Genomic DNA, 17,588 nt, shown 5'->3' with positions numbered 1-17,588 from the left:
AGGCATCAGAATAGTAAAAGCTGAGGTAAAAATCTCTGGTTTGATTAACAGTGCCTGACATCTCCCAGCTTTACCCTTGAAGAACCAGTGTGACTTGTAACCTGCTTAGATGCTTCTGTGTCCTGGCCTACAATCTGATTGAGAGACCTAAGATATATCAAGCAATTATTCCATAGTTATTGCTTTGCTACTGATGGAGAGGACATAGTCTCTTGTAAGGTCTGGGCCTGTGGAGACTTGAGCTGGGGCTGCTGAAGGCATCCATCCTATCCTCTAGCCATGTGGAGAAGACAAAGGTCATGGTGTGAGCAGCAAAGAAAGGAGCAGGACATTTCTAAGAGCCTGTAGACCTGGCTTCTAACCTCAAGAGAAAGCTCCGCTCTCAGCGGGAATGGTTTCCTTGTGTTGAGGCCAGAGCATTTTTCTTTCTTAACTTGATTCAAGGAGTTCTAATAACAGAAACCTTTCCATTTGGGGTTGGTCCCAGCTCTTCGGCTTCAGAGTATTTTTGGTGCTTTCATATCTACTTCCACATTACTTCCTGCTATTCCTGAATCACAATGTAGCCACCCCAGTGCTGTAAGCCAAGTTCCCCACCATTTTTCCAGGCCTTGCCAAACACACAGCCTTCTCTTCTCTAGATGTCCCAGCCAGCGTGAAGCCTGCTTCCTGTAGCCCCACCCTTCTTCCCTGTTAACACTCTCTACTATTTATCTAAGCGAATATGTGTTTCTTCAGAAAGACTGCAGAGTCCTTGGAGGGCAAAAATCTTCTTATCCCAATTCCTGTTGCTTAGTACTGCAGTTAACACACAATAGACCTCCAGAAATATTTGGTAAATGAATCAAATTAGAATTCCCATCTTTGGCAGATCATCCCTGACTAACACGGAGAAAATAAATGTTTCTTTTTATTCCTTTGCTAGTATGATCAGCAACTCCCTGAATTCTCTAGTGATTTTATGATGTTCTCTTCCCTGTGTCTTGGCAATGAGTGTCAATACTAAATAGTTAGCTCCCTGGGAATTGGGGGGTTGGTTTTCCCATGCTCACAATTGTCTCCTCTCCTGCAAACTCAAATGTGTCTAAGTTATATAGCCTATGCCTGCATTGCATTGTACCTTGGGGCAAGACACACCTTCCTATATGACAGTGGTTTCCAATCTTCCTAAGGCTGCGACTCTTTCATACAGTTCCTCATGTTATTTTGTTGCTACTTCATAACTGTAATTTTGAGACTGTTATAAATCATAATGTAAATATCTGATATACAGAATATCTGAAATGTGACTCGATGGGGTCATGACCCACATGTTGAGAACCATTGCTCTGTCGACATTGAGAAATCACTCATTATAAGATATATATTTGATCCAGGCAGTTAGCAAATTTAACATATTTAATAACAGATTCTATGACATTCATTAAATGCTAGGCACTTCTCTGAGCATATAATTATATGAACTAGTTCCTCCTCATAACAACCTTACTAGGCAGACACAGTTACTGCCATTGGCCTGATTTCATAGATGAGGACATAAAGATACAGAATGGTTAAGGAACTTGCCTAAGGTCATTATAGGTATTGTTGGTGTCTTGGAATTCAAATCAAGCAGACTCACTCTGGAATCTATGTTACAACTGCATGAATTGGTTTTGCTTTTAAGTGAATCAAGAGCTGGAGGTCTCTTCTGCTTTCACAGAGATGCATGCAGATGTCTGCGTACGTGTCTCCAAGCTCACTGATTCATTGACTGTGTCTTGAGGACAGAAGTGTGTATATCTAAGTCATCCTATGCAATTTGTATTCACATTGTAATCAATCCAGTCCTGCCATTTGCCTCCTCAAAATGTATTTTCAAACAAACTAGGAACCATGCCAAAAATTTACTCCAGTTCCACATTGTACCAGTTTTGAGCCTAGAGATGACTTGAAGGCAAAATGTATGTTATTTAAAATTATTAAACAATATTAAGTGAATATAATACTGTTCCCAAAGAAAAAATGCAATAGCATGTCTCTTTATTTTTAATTGACTAGTTTAGGATCAGCTGGGTCATTTTCTCCTCATAAATTTGGTATTTTATCAATTTAGTTCATATTTTGTAGTGCTCAGGAGACACCACTTACTATTCAGCCAAACAGAAGCAAATTCAAATGCTATTCTGCAACCATCTATGATGAAAGGAACAAACACATAGATAAAATCTGGTGGGGGGAGCTGTTGCTTTGATGTGGGGGCTATTCATTTTGCAGTGTTTGGATACTTTTGAAGCCTTGGGTATTTCTAAATTGAATCCTAGGAAGAAAGTATTTATAAATAGTAAGTATAAAAATGAGTATATTTGTACTGTCTTATCCCTTATACGGTCCTAATAGTCCACATCTCCTCTTGCTGCAAAGCACGGGCTCTCCAACAGCTTTAATAGTTTAGCTGGTTAGGTTAAGTTGATGGTTCTCAACTTGATTTAGCCCAACACCCCATCTGATAACAACCATTTAAAAATCTCTTATACTGTTCATAAATAATATGAGCTGTGCATACAAAATTTCTGCAAGTAAATAGAATGCTTTAGTAGTAATTAAGTGAGAAATAGCAAAGTAATTTATAGTGCCATAATGACTGTTTTTAACATGTAAATATTGTATTACAGCACAAAAAAGTGCCACTACAGACATTTGTACATAATGCAATTTACTTAATGGAAGGCATAATGGATATGTGATATATAATAAGAGCAATGGAGTCTGATGAAGATATGCTATATTGCATCTGGTGTAATGGTACCCTGCAGTAATCCTAATGTTTTAGAGGCATAGGCAAGAGGATCAAGATGTTGAAGCTACTCTCAGCTATGAAGTGAGTTTGAGACCAGCCTGTGCCTCATTAGATCCTATCTTGAAAAATAACAAAACAAAATAAACTCAAACCAGTATATGTTGTGTTGATGAATCAATGATTATACAATGTATAATTTCCCCTCAGTCTGCATAGTAGCTACATGTCTGAAATGGATCTCATATTAATACTGTACTGGCTACTTTGTGTTTATGTGTGAATGGAGTTAGCATTTGAGCTCAGATTTATAAACAGTTTTTAAACAGTTGAGCAAATGGCCATAGGACATTCAAAAACTTGCAGCACATGGGCACATTTTATGTTGTGCAACACAATCTTGGGCACTGCAGTAGTCCAGCCATTCTATCCCTAACATTTAAATGCCAGTGCTGTTAAACTATCAATGTGCCATTCAAGAACAGTCCTTTATATTTCCCTCCCCAATTCTGTCTCCTGGTTGACAAGCCTTTCACTGGCAACCATAGAGTTAATGATTAGGATTATATTTAGCACCAAATAATAATTATAACATATTCTCTGACTTTTTGTAGCCCCCAGGAAACAAATGAATAGCCAAAGTAAATGCTCAGTAATTGGATTAATTATGAGACTATTCCATAATTATGCTCCATAATCGAAAGAGTAAGTCCACCCAGTGTACACAAGAGCTCAGTACTTAACCCAAGTTCTAGGCTTGACTAAGACTTGTTGGAATGAGTAGGTCATTTGGGATTTCCATGGCTGAGCTATTGAAAAGATACACATTGTTTAAAAGAGACATTTTTCTACTTTCTAGAATGCTTGCCACTACCTAGATGTTTGCTAGCAGGGCAGAATTGATAATGACTGGAAAAGAACTAATTGCTTCTGTTTGTATGAGGGTCATTAAAGATGCTTGGATACATCTGGAATGTCTCAAACACTAAGGACCCCCACATCATTTTGAGTAGGGAGAAGAAACAGTGAAAATTCTGACCTATGAGCCTTGACCTAACATTTGCTTAATCTTCATGAGGGTCTGTAAAAGTTGCTGTTATTAACTCATTACTTTATCTATCTATCTATCTGTCTATCTATCTATTTATTTATTTATTTTGCAATGAAGAGGTGGAGTCAGCAAGGCAAATTATCCATCTCACTCAGACAACTGGCTCAGTAGCAGAACAGGCTTTGAATATGGAAATATCTAGTTTCAAAGAACTTGGCTTTTTAAATATATCATGCCCCCTATCTTTCTTAAGTAAGGCAAATACAGATTTCTGTGAATGTACAACAGAAAGATTGTAAACTGTGCCTGAGTCCTATCTTACTATATAAAGCAAAAATGTCATGTTTTACAGTTTCTGCTTTCTTGGTACTTCAGTGATTTGTTTTGTGGATTTTTGGTTTTTGGTTTTTGGTATTTTTACACTAACTTTGTTCTTGGTCCCTTTCCTGGGTTCAAAGTTCTACGTGAGCTCACATTTTTGAGCTTCTTGAGGGCAAGGAATATGTCCTCTTCTTCTTTGGGTCCTTAGGACCTAGCACAGTATCTGACATGAAGAGTGTTTGTTGAGTGAACTTTAATTGAACAATGTTTCTCATTTTAGGCCTTGGCCTTACACAATATTTCAACGAGGCTTTGACCTGGTTTTGGGAGAGCAGCCCTCCGATAAAATATTCAGGTAAGTTCATATCCAAGGATGTGCTTGTGTATGTCTATAAGCTCAGTGTTCTACCTCCCATTGAACATTTCCATTGTTAAACACGGGAAACATTTGGACTCGGTCTGTACTTAGAACAAAAGTACTTGACCCAAATCATACCTGGTGGCAGCATGGAGGGCTGTGAAGTAAGAGAGATTCTGTTTGGGTCCAATTTCATTCTTTGCCAGCTCAGTGAGCTTCAGTAATGTGCTTAAACTCTGAGAGCCTCCAGTTTTCCCATTTGTTAAATGGGGCTGTATTGCATGCCTGGCTGGATTATTGTGAGGGTTATATGAGATAATACAGGGAAAGTCCCCAGCACAAAATCTGGCACAGAACAGGCAATTAATGTCAGTTTCTGCCTCTCCACTTTACATCTAATTTGCACCTTCCTCATAGAGTCTTGAGTTGTTCAAAATTAATCTCTCCCACCCCTGCCTTCCTCCATTCTAAACTCTACCTTATTATTATTTTCTTTTATCTATTACCCTCCTGATCAAATCTGATGATCTAGTCCCTCCCAATTTCTACCTGCATATCTGGTAATAGCACATATTACAAAGACTCACAAGCAAAGGGAGAATTTGGGTGCCAGCCATGAACTATTGAATTTTCATAAAATTTAATTCACACCAGGCCTTTTTCTGGAACACAAGCTTATTTCCAATCTAAGATCTTATTGTTCATTCCTGTAGTCAGTTTGTTCTTCACTTAACATACATTTATCACGTACCTACTTAAAGCCAGAGGTTGTGCTTGGCCTGGCAGTATGGTCTTTGTCTTCTTCCATGAGCAAGCCCACTTTTGGAGGAAGTGAACAGACCTTCACAGGTGGATATTGTCAAAGAGTGAGCTCAATTACTACATGCCATTGCTGGAAAGATGGTGAGTGGTGGATGTAGCACAAATCTTAATTGGTCTTAATAATACAAACCTGGAGCCAGATATTGGAGTAAATGCAGAAAGATCAGAGAGACAAAGGAGCAAGCCATAGCTATATCTCTTACCTCGCCAACTCTCAGCCAGAAAGAGGCTAAGCCCCTGTCTCAGCCTGCCCTATATTCCTCTCTCCACCCAACCATATCACTTCCTGTCTCCACTTCCCTAGTGCTGTAATTAAAGGTGTGAGATCCCAAGTGCTGGGATCAAAGGTGTATAGCACTGCTGCCTGGCTCTGTTTCTCTTTTAGACTGGATCAATCTTGTGTAGCCCAGTGTGGCTTGAACTCACAAAGATGCGTCTGCCTCTGCCTGCCTCCCGAGTGCTGTGCCGCCACTGCCTGGCCTCTATGGCTAACTAGTGGCTTAGCTCCACACTCTGATCTTCAGGCAAGCCTTATTTGTTATTCACAAACAAAATATCACCACAGGTGGAGGACAGGTGGAGAGCTTGCTTCCTTGTTACTCTAGTCACAACGCTGGCCTCTGTTCACTTATTTCTACCTTCTCTGACCCTTTCTCTGTCAGTCACACCTAGCTTTGGTGTTGATTTTTGCCTCTGTTTTCACCCTCGTAAGCCCACTGCCACATGCGACTTGTGCTATCCCTCCTCGTGACTTAGGATGGGCACAGCTACAGTTCACACTTACATGACCACTTCTTCAAATGGCCTCTATTGGCCCTTCAGTCTCCTGAGTGTCTCTCCCAGGGCAGGATGGGTCAAGTTAATGATGCCAGCTACTGGCTGCACTTGAATACTTCCATTGAAAGAGAAATCAGCAATATTCCTTATACTTAAATTTTCTAACCATGTTTTTTCATTTGGACGACTTTTTCCAATTTTCTCTTTGTTCAGCTGCCAGGACCATTGAAGGTTGAAAAAAAACAAAAAAAAGGTGATGGGAAATAATGAGAAGTTTCATTGATTAACATAAATAAGGTCTCTGTTTCCTACAAATTGTAAATTAATAGCAAAAACAAAGGTTTTAGTCAAATCTCTATAAGAGCAGAACTTGCAAATGAAAATATGTTTCATCATTTTTTTTCAAACCTGTTGGCTGCCAAATGGATGTGACAGCCACACACTACTAGAAAGGGGAGCAGGTGTGTGGTTTAATCCATGACTTCACTGCCTCAGGAGCCAGTGGGATGATCAATATGTTATTAGCAAGTTTGGTTCCTAACACAGCAATAACTCTTTTCTCAAATGAATACAATGGGTTGTGCTTCACTTATCTGGGGCACTTTTAAATTAAAACCATTTTGGCATATAAGTCAACCGTTTTCTGATGGAAACTCTGAGAAAAGTGTGATCTGGTCAGTGACGAAAATTGGTTATTATTTGTTGTTGTACTGATTCATGATTTTTATCATAATCAATTCCAAGTCACTACGTATTTCTCTAACCTATGAAATAGAGTTTAAATTCTGGCATTCAAATCTTTCCACCACTGAATGTTGACATTCCACTATTAAATAAGTTGCTATTCTCCTATAGAGTTTTCCATTCTTATTCTAATCTATCTTCTACTCTCTCCAATTCAATGTAGCTACTATTTTCTCATCCTCTATCAATTCTATCTTTTAGCAAGATTGCATCTTTCACTCCTAATATAAACATTGAACATTTCCATGGTTCAGACCAGATCCCCAAATCTGTCATCTCTTGAACATCCATTATTACAAAGCGCTGTTTCAGATGCTGTAGGTATGACCTTGATAGGCTTGACAAAGAGAGTGTTTTAGACTTGCCCAAGAGGTGGTCTTTTATCCCTGGCCCTATGTGCTAATCCCTAGGTGTTATAAGGACCAATGCACCTGGCATAAACCAATTTATTCAAAAGTACTGGGAGTTGTACTCAGGGAATGAATACTTTCTAAAGACATCATGGTAAATTTCATCTACAGCCATGATTGATAAACACTGATATACAGCTTCTGTACTGTTTCACAATAAATGACTATAGTAGTTAATTGTCAATTAATTTACCTAAGGCTTATTTTTAATTTGGCTATTTGCTTCTGAATAAGATGGTTACTTACTTGAAGAAAGGGCTTTATGGATTTGGCACAGTTTTGAACATGTAGTAGCCTTTGGTAGGGATATGTAGGCAGTTACTTTAAGTATCTCCCAAGCTCTTGAAATCAGACAAGGAAAGGCTATGAATGGTGAACCCAACTTTGAAACTCATCAATCCCAAGCTAGATGCAAGAGGGTCCTGGTTCACAAAGCTGTGTTTTTACGCCAAAGACATTCTCATGTTGCCTCATTGTGAAGATCCATCCATTCCACTGGACTCTCTGGAGTAAAGAACTAGGTTAGAGTCTCTATAACCTTCCCTTCAAGTGTGTTCCTTCATCCCTCAGAATAATATCTTGTCCTAAAAGAAACTGGCCCGGGGAAGGGTGAAGATGCCAGGTCAAGAGCTATTATGTTTTCCTACATTCTATTTTGCAGCAAATGAGGGAGTCCATAGGCGTGTTCTGTCCAATACTGGCTAATGAGTGTTTGCCTCTGGATGGAAATTTCTATCTGGGTTTCAATAGCATAAAACTGAGTCCTCAAAAGAAGTGGTCAGCACCAGCTGTCTCTAGAGAAGGCCCAATGTGGGAGAGCATTCCAGATGCTCACTCAGCTTCCTTTGGGTGGTGTTTTTAAAGTCATCCCTGCCAAATTTGCTTGAATGAGGGACAGATGAGATTTCAGGACACAGCCTTTTTTCTAACAGCTTAGACTATATTTGGTTTTTGGAGTTGTTCAGTAGATTTTGCAGATGAAAGAAAGTTTTAGAATTCCATAGGCACCAACCACCATGGGCTGTCAAGCTGCTGGGATACATATCTGACCAACTCCATCTTTCTTTTCTACAAAGAGTTGACCTTTGGGAGGTATGGTATTAGATGGTGTGTTTGTAAAATAGAACCAAAGAACTCACTAGAGAAGGCCATCATGATAAATGAGTAGCTCTGCCAAGTTTCTGCCTTTTTGAGAGTTCTCAGTAAGTGTTAGTTTCATTCCACTTCTAACTTGGCTTCCTTTATGGGGTTTCACCTTGACTCTACCACAGACTTGAGGAGACTACATTGCTTTGCTTGTTAACTAATAGAGCAGTTCATCTTCTGCTTCTCATGGAAACTATGTCTTGGTCTTCCGACTCAGAGGTTAGCTTACATCCTGTTTACCATGAAGCATTAGCTTCATCAATGTATTCCTTAAATTTGAACCTCATGGGTTTGTCACCCAGATGTCATTGAAAATGAAGGAAACAAAATATTATATTAATTAATAGCTACTTATTGAGTGACATCCTTAGTCTCTTGTGTTAAGAGTTACTACCCAAGAATGCACATTCTCCTTAGTATGATAAACCCATGAAAAAGACACATACAATTCAATGCATGAATTGCAACAGAGATTATGTAATGTGGAAAGCAAAGAGTCACTTGCTTGGCCTGAGTGTTGAAAACCAAGCTTCTAGGGGAACTTTCTGGAAGGGTCTGTGACTGTAAGTGAGTGTTGAAGTGAGTCAGTTGAGGTGAATAAAAAAGGAGATAAATCCAGAGAGAAGTATTAGTAGAAGCAAGAGTGAAGTGATTAAAGGTGTAGAAGGATGTTAGGAACTACAGTCATGTGATATGGAAGGAAGAGAAGTATGAAGCAGAGCTGGGGTCAGAAGAAACTAAAGATGTCATCAGAGTGACACCTTCAGAACTTCAAACTTTTCATTCACAGGAATATGTCAAAGAGTTTCAGCTAGGGTGAGTTATAGATGGCTTTTTCTTAGGAACACTGTGAGATTGTTGGTCAGGAACCCCACTTTTCCATAAAAATAATTAACCATCACATATATACTAAAACTACCAACTATTTCCTAAAACCTGTTAGATTATCCAAGTAAAAGTATAATTTTAAGCAAAATAGAAGGCAAAGGTCAACGTCCAATGAACCACAGAATCCTGATGCCATTCAAACTTGTGGTTGTTCTGAAATGGTACATGTTAATGTTGCCTTTGTTCAAGTTGACTAGTATGAGTGACTACCTCAAGAATGTCCTTTATGACATCATACAAATGCCTGAAGGTTATTGTTGTACACTGTGTGAAGATACATTGTTATAATTGGTTTAATAAAGAGCTGAACGGTCAATAGTTAGGCAGGAAGAAGTTAGGTGGGATTTTCAGGGACAGAGAGGACTTTGGGAGAAGAGAGGTGAGGAGATGTCAGGAGATGCAAAGAAAGCAGGATGTGCAGGAGGAGAAGAAACAGCCACAAGACATGTGGCAGAATGCAGATTAACATAAATGAGTTAATTTAAGTTTTAAGAGGTAGTTAGGAACAAGCCTAAGCTAAGGCTGAACTTTCATAATTAATAAAAAGTCTCTATATCATTATTTGGGAACTGACAGGACAGAGAAAGACTCATTACGTATTTTTCTTATACCCAGTATTAGTTGTTCAAGTGCTTGTCTGTATAGCAGGACCTCTTAAAAAAAATCCATGATTCTGTATGCTGAGCCTACTTGAAAGACTACTTACTTTCTCAGATCCTGTGTGGATATTTGAGCCCCATGTTTGACATCATATGTAATGATTTTTATACACCTCCACTCCACCAAGTCATAGGCTTGCCTACTACCTCACATTCCTAGATGCAGGAAGATCTGAAAGCCTTTTACAGAATGAGAGACACCTCAGAGCATCTCCAGAAGTTCAGAGGATTCAGAACAGGAGAGGACTAAGAAACAGAGGAAAAAAAAAATGGGAGGAGAAATATCTACCAAGCCAGGCCATATCCCACTTCCACAGAGATATACCCTTCTCCTAGAATCTCTTGTGGTGATGCTGGAACCTGCCTTCTCTTTCAGCAACTCTAAAGCAAGGACTGTCATTCAGGTCATGGGAAGAAATCACAAAGCTGGGCATCCCCAGTCTGTAGATCTCTTTTGTGGCCAGCCTTGTGGAGCTGGCTACACACTTCATAGACAAATTATAAGGCACCAGTCTGGTTTCCTAACATCTCAGGCAACCCAGAGAGGAGAGAAGACTGTATGGGCAGGAGGAGAGAGGAGCAAGGCTTGAAACGCGGCTGTGACCAGCATGCTGATGGCGCCGGTGCAACGTTCTGTTTAATCACCCATATCCTTCAATTGGGAGGAGACACTAGGCTGCCACTGCCTTGTGCTGTCCCACCCAATGTTTGCTTTTATTATCCCTTAGACTATTTTTTTTTAGCTGTGAATACAGAGCATTTTAATGTCTCTGAGATGAAATGAATGAATAAATAAACAAATAATCTCTCCTGGTTCCCTTAAGCTCTCCCTTGAAATGCTGATTGATTCTTTTATTCCTTTTAGCTCTTGTTATAAGAATAAATAAATAAATGAAAAGTCTTCCCTGCATCCCATGGGTTATCATTGTCAGTTCAGGGTGTGGGCAGGAGTTCAGAAAATAAATCTGGGCCTGTTTTGTTCATTTGTTCTCATTTGTCCATTTCTCTCTTCTCACCCCTGGAGGCCCCTGACTTCAGTCACTTCTATTCCTGTTATACAGAAACAAGAAAAGGAAACCTTCCTGTCTTTTCTTTTTCTGGGCTCCCCCAGGCAGGGAGAAACCCTGGCTTCCACTGCAGTGTACAGCCACAGGATGAGGATGGGGCTGGCCAGTATCCCTTCTCAACTAAACTGCTCCCAATTTTCATATGACTTAACACAAAGGAGACCCAGCTTTAAACCTGCAAAATCTGAAGCTCACTTTTTATGACTTGATAAAAGCCACTTCTGATATCTAGTGAATGACCACCATTTAATCAGATCTTCTGTTCTCTGGTTCCATGAGTGGGCCGAGGCCCCTCTGTCTTCCTCTGACTCAGTCCTGCTGCCCATGCCAGACAATTTCAACTGTTTTACCTATCTGAAGAGCACTGCAAGGGATGGGGAGGCTGAGACGGGAGCAAGTCATGACTGCATCCCAGATGTTCTGGTATAATTCCTGTGTTCCATCATAACTCCTTGGTGTGGTGTCCCTGTAGTCACCTGGTGTGTGGGAACCAGCAGAGTTTTCAGGAAGCCTGGAGGGGACACAGCTAGTGACAGAATGCTAGTGGGCAGTTATGCTCAGCCATAAGCACCTGGTGTGTGTGTGTCCACACAGATTTACCTACACTCTTGGGGAAGGCATGTGGTTGCCCCTCAGCAAGAGCTTCGTGATTCCACCAGCTGAACTGGCCATCAATCCGTCCGCAAAGTGTAAGACCGACATGACCGTGATGGAAGATGCTGTAGAGGTCAGGTGAGGCTCCTCGCTTCAGGGTAGCTGGGGAGGTAGAGTGACAAAGTACCCGAAGGTACCAGACCCAGGGGGAGAGGGCATACAGCAAGTTCAAGTTGACAAGCTGCCTTCAAGTTCCCCATATACACACACAGCGAGGATCTGATATTTATCTGGGTAAATATTGCATAACCCCAGACTCATTCACTGGAAGAGGACATAAAATTAGAGTTTGTAAGCACTTCCCACAAACCTCAAGGACTGGCAGGCAATAAAATGTTAATATCCTTGCCTACATTCGCATCTCCTTCTTTGACCAGGTATTATAACATTGGCTCATTTCCCAGATATGGTGAATGCCCATGATTTCTGAGCTTGGGGCTTTGAATAGGGCTAATCTTCAATTTTTATAGAAGAGGGAGACCAGAAAAAGCAGACCAGGTTGGGACATGGAATGTAAGGACACTTGTTGCTTTTGGAATCCCTTGATTCCTCCATTGCTTCTTCATACAGAGAGGAGCTGATGACGTCATCATCCTTCGACAGCCTGGAAGTCCTCTTAGACTCCTTTGGGCCAGTGCGTGATTGCAGCAAGGATAACGGAGGCTGCAGTAAGAATTTCCGCTGCATTTCAGATCGCAAGTTGGACTCTACTGGTTGTGTGGTATGTCAGTTATTCTCTCCTATAGGTTACTGTATGGGGTGGGGGGGGGGTGACGTGTGATATAATCATACAGAAGAAGATATGTATGGTAGCTAGCTGTGACCACCATCTAGTCTAAATTAAGAATTTTTCTCTTGATAGGAATGAGGAGTTAATCAGGCCATCAAGAAGTACCCACAGAGCACTACTAGGGTTTCTAGACCTTCCCAGACAAACTTCCATAGATTTGAATAATGGAGTCTTTCCAGTCTTACAAGATAGTTGGTAGGAGCTCTTTGAAAGCTAATGAATTGCTCCGACAAATGACGTTGGCTCCAAGCCTAATAGGAAATTTTAGGAGAAACCCACCCATAGCTAGGAAAATGAAAAGAATAAGTTATGCTTGAAATGGTAGAGAAAAACATGAACAAAAATGGCATCGGGGATGAGAGAGATGGCTCAGTGGTTAAAGACAAAGGCTGACAGCAAAAGCATGGGGTTCTCAGCACCCATGCTTAGCTCTCCAGCTTCCTCTCTGAGAGTTGGAGGTAGATTTTGTCTACATAATGAGTTCTAGGCCAGCCAGGGCTACATAGACCCTATTTATTGTGATCAGTTGGTGCTTAGATCAAGGAAATCACGCTTTTCTAAGAAGTGGGTTTCTGCTTTGTTTTGCTTTTTATTTTCAGATCTATAGACTTAGCTAGTTTAAAAACAGGTGATATTGTTAACCAGTAAGACTTTGGGGGCTAGGTTGTCCTATGCTAGCTTACCCAGCTTATAGAAATGAAGATGGTTCTGGACCAGGAAGGTACATGGAGGCAGGAGGTGATGGGGCCATTAGGTCTGGTTCCTTTATGTTTGCCATTGCTGTTTCCACTCACACAACCATCTGTTTTTAATCCTACGTTCTTTAGAAGTTTAGAGGGGAGAATCATGAAATATTTAGGAGGTTGAGGGGCTTGGTCAGGGAAGGATGGCAGGGAAGATGTTCAAAGTGAGAACAGAGGAGGTAGGGAACATTCATTGAGACACAGTCTGCACTATTGGCTTGGAGGAAAGGACTGGGAACTTCCAGCCCTAGCGGGGAGTATGGTGCCCCATTTAACTTCCCATTCTGACAGCCGTGATGTAGGAGGGGACCCAGAGCATGGGAAAGCTGTGAGGATGCTGAGCCAACCCCATCTTTCGCCCTCCTTCTTGCCCAACTCTGAGCATCTGTTCCATTCAGGGATCTGTTAGGTGTCAATGATGAATGTCTATCTGGTGTCCAGGGTGCAGTCTCCAAGCTGGTACCAATGAAGCTGCAGCTGGGAGGGGTCTGGTTTACATCATAAACAAGTGGACATGAAGAAAGGCAAAAGAAAGATAAAGCTGCATGGCAGATAGGAGGATCTGGCAGATACCCAAAGAGGACAAAAAGAACAGGGGGAATCTTGGGGGAATACAAAGGGAAGCACTTGTTAGTGCATGGCTTCCACAGGCAGCCAGGAGGTGAGTTGGTGCCCTTCAGTGCTCTCCTCCTTTGGCCAGTTCCATACACCTGAGTTTCCCAGGAGCTCCAAGATGAGGTACTTTGTTTTTCTCTTTTACTATCCAGCGTGCTTCTCTTTACCCCGATTTCAACCTATCATTCCTTATTATTTTCTGGGGTCATTTTAAGTACTGGAACCTGGGCGTGCATCTAAGTGATCCTCCCTTGCCCACCCTTATTAGCCACCGACACATGGTTTGAATATTTATATGCAAGAATTGACTCCCTCATTCTTGCTACTTTGTCTTATGAGGACCCTTCCTCCAGGGCAGGAGTTGCCTGTCAGGTGCCTTCTCTTGGCCATCCTTGACCTTTCACTTGGCATGTAGCTGTGCTGATGGAGTCCTACAGTTTCCACATTGTAATCTGTGAGACGGAGCTAGCAGGAATAGCTCTGATGAATATGCATTTGCAGAACTGGAGCCACTGCCGAAGTCACCCAATTATACCAGCACTGTATTAGCATAATTCTTTGAAGTCACTACTCCACGTGGCTCCTACAGGGAAAGGGGCCAGGCCGATTGGCAGACATATCTCATTCACTGTTTCTCATTGGCTATGAAGCAGATAATCCCTAAGCAGAAGGGTAGAGTATGTGAGAGCTCATACATGGCATTACAAGGCTTGTGATCCTACCGAAAAGATGACTAGGGATCTGACTTTGAACCTGACCTGCCTCTACTGGGCATTTGTATTATCTCAAGGTTCTGGTGTGTTAGCAGAGTGGTCCTTCATCTGGAGATGGGCTAGAGGCAAAGATAATCCATAGACACTGCAATTTGAGAATTGACCCACCTCTGCATATAGACCTTGTTTTCAGTCTTTTGTGTGTTGAAAGGAAAGACTTCCCATAAAAGACATATGCTTATGAAAAGAGAAAAGCATGAGAAATGAGAGCATGCTGGACCTTCAAGAACCCAGAAGGAGTCAGAGATAGGGACTTTGAAGAAGCTGCATCTACATGTTTTCTAATTTAACCCAAGTCAGACAGGTAGGATTCATGTTATGTCCATACCCTCTGCTCAAAGAATTCTAGAATGAATTCTTTCTAGGAAGGCTCTTTCAATCATGCATCAACTCCTGGGGGTTTATTGCCTCCAGTTAATTACCCTGTTGTTTATACAGTCTCCAAGGACAGGAAACAAATACCTGTGAAAGCCAGAACGTTGTGCCAACCTGAACACACCATTACAAAAATGCAACTACTCTCTAACAACCAAGGACTGGGAAAAGCTTCCAGAGGATTCCCAGAGCTTATGGCTACCACCCACTACTAATGGCCAGACCTTACTCACTGTCCTCAAAGTCTCCTCCATAAGACACCTTCATATTGTTGCTGGAACAAATCACACTGATTTTAGTGGCCTAAAGCTATACAAATGAATTATATTGCAATTCTACATGCAAATCCAGGATGGGCTTCTCACTGGGTTGAAATTCAGGAATGGTCAGTGCTATATTCCTTTCTGGAGGTCCTGGAGAGAACCAATTCCTTTACCTTTTTCAGCTTCTGGATTCTGTACACTTTTCTCTTTTCAGGGCTCTATTGGTACACCTCTAACTAAAACCAGAGACAATTCTTTTTTTCTAACTATTATTCTGTAGCTTATTTCTTTTCCATTCTGTGTCTCTCTTCCACTTTTAACACTCCTGTGGTTACATCAAGCCAATCTAAATAATTCCAGATAATCCTCTCATCTAAAGATCCTTGATTTAATCTTATCTGTAAAGTCTTTTTGGCCATGTAGGGTTAGATAGGCTCTTACATTTCTATGCATGTCTTACAGACAAATTTGGATGAACCATCCATGAGTAATGAGTAATGGCAGTGGGAATTGAATAGACTTAGCAAATAGAACACCACACCCCCATCCAAACCCAGTTTTCATGAAGGCTTCCTTATCAACTATTATAATGAGTGTGTGTGTGTGTGTGTGTGTGTGTGTGTGTGTGTGTGTGTATGCGCACATGCGCACACATCATGTGGAGGCCAGAGGAAAACATCAATTGCCTTCCTTAATCACTTTTTACCTTATTCTTTACGATGAGATCTCTCACTAAACCTAGATCTGAAGAATTCAATGAGACAACCTTGCTAAAAGCCACAAAGCCCCAGAGATCCTTATATGTGTACCTCCTTGGTGCTGAGATTACAGGCATTCATACAGACCAGGTTTATATTTCTATGGGTGTAGGGAATGTAAACTCACATCCTCATGCTTGGGCAACAATCACTTTACTGACGGATCCATCTTGCCAACCCCCTTCACTCTTATCAAGCTCACCTACTAAGGTTCAACATAAAATGTGTCCTGAAAATTGGAAAACTACTACCACTGCTATACCAAAAGTAAAGAAAATAGGAAACCCTATGTGTCTTCCTCAGCTACACACTCACACTCATGCTGAAAATGGCCAACAAATGCTTTTGCTTTGTAAGAGATTAAAATACACTAGATAAGTAGACGGTGGCCATGAAAGGAGCAGGATCAACAGCCCTGCATCTTGTGAATGAAACACATGACCTTCTCTGCATGGCCTTCTCAGTGACCCTGATTCCCTTCATCCACCTGCTGTCTACTGTGGTTTCCCATAACATGTGTCATTTTACCTCTACTAGAGCACAGATGTGCAGGGACCATTAGAGATGAGCATCTCTCCTCTCTGTAGGACAATAAGTAAATTAATACACTTCAGAGATTTCTAGAGAAATTGGGGCAGGCAACCACAACAGCCTGAAATATAAATTTAACTCTATCACACTCTTCCCCTTGGGAGAATTCCTGCATATCTTGGACCAATATGTCAAAGCCCATCAAGAAATTGTGGAAATCATCACTTGAAAAATGAATGAGATTGCCACGTAGTAAAAAAGAACCTATTTCCAGTAGAAAGTGTGGTCACATGCCTTATGAATCATCCAAGTAAGGTGAGGCAAGCTCAGCTGCTGAAATCTGTCCCTCTTCTCCCAGGGGACGCAAATAAGCTCATGTGTCCATCACTCATACCCATCTGCCAACAGAGTATCTGCTTCGTAATCTGGAACTGAGATATGTGGTCTCCAATTTAGTCTCCTAAGTAATTAATCAACCAAAACTCATTGGTAGAAAAAGAGGGGGAAAGATGGCAAAGAAAGGGATTTGAATGGGAAAATCATTTTAATCTCATTAGCAAATTATGCCTTAGACTAGTAATGAGTCAAGAAGCCATGAACATCTCATGAAAGATGATTAACCTTGTGTATTTTAGGGGTCACTGAAATATGAGCTCATTTATTAGATCTTCCTGGTTGGGGAGGGCTATGGTTATAATAAATGGAGTTTTCTTTTTAAGTCTGTAGTTCATAAAGTCCCTGGGACTGCTGAGTATAACCTATGCAAAGTGGGGTTAATATATGACCTTGGGGCTCTCTCCTGGGCAAATGGTTCTCATTCAATGACCAAATGGAAGGATTACCCACAGCTAGGAGGAGAGAATATCCAAGTCTTGCCAGCAGAAAATGCAACTTCTATCGACAAGGACTTCTCAGACCCCGTGGCTAGGGCTGCACTTACTTCCAAAAGCAGGACCACAGCTGATTGTATCCTCGCTTTATAGTCAAGTCAAAAATGTGAGGAAACCTGAAATTTGAATGTATTAACCGAGGGAAGACACATGAAAAACCAAATTTATTCCATGGAT

General features: G+C 41.1%; 1 protein-coding gene across 3 annotated transcripts in view; it reads left to right on the top strand.

Moving 5' to 3' along the window:
• Nucleotides 1-17,588, top strand: part of Astn1 (astrotactin 1) — a 331,275-nt gene that overhangs the window by 223,480 nt on the left and 90,207 nt on the right. For all 3 annotated transcript variants that reach the window (XM_036202074.1, XM_036202075.1, XM_036202076.1), the window contains exons 9-11: nucleotides 4,429-4,503; nucleotides 11,614-11,751; nucleotides 12,244-12,394. In XM_036202074.1, coding sequence (XP_036057967.1) covers nucleotides 4,429-4,503; nucleotides 11,614-11,751; nucleotides 12,244-12,394 — 364 coding nt within the window. The remainder of the gene's footprint in view (nucleotides 1-4,428; nucleotides 4,504-11,613; nucleotides 11,752-12,243; nucleotides 12,395-17,588) is intronic.

This window comes from Onychomys torridus, chromosome 11 (assembly GCF_903995425.1).
Source record: "Onychomys torridus chromosome 11, mOncTor1.1, whole genome shotgun sequence".
NCBI classification, from domain to species: domain Eukaryota; kingdom Metazoa; phylum Chordata; class Mammalia; order Rodentia; family Cricetidae; genus Onychomys; species Onychomys torridus.
This window is presented reverse-complemented; position numbering and strand designations above follow the sequence as displayed.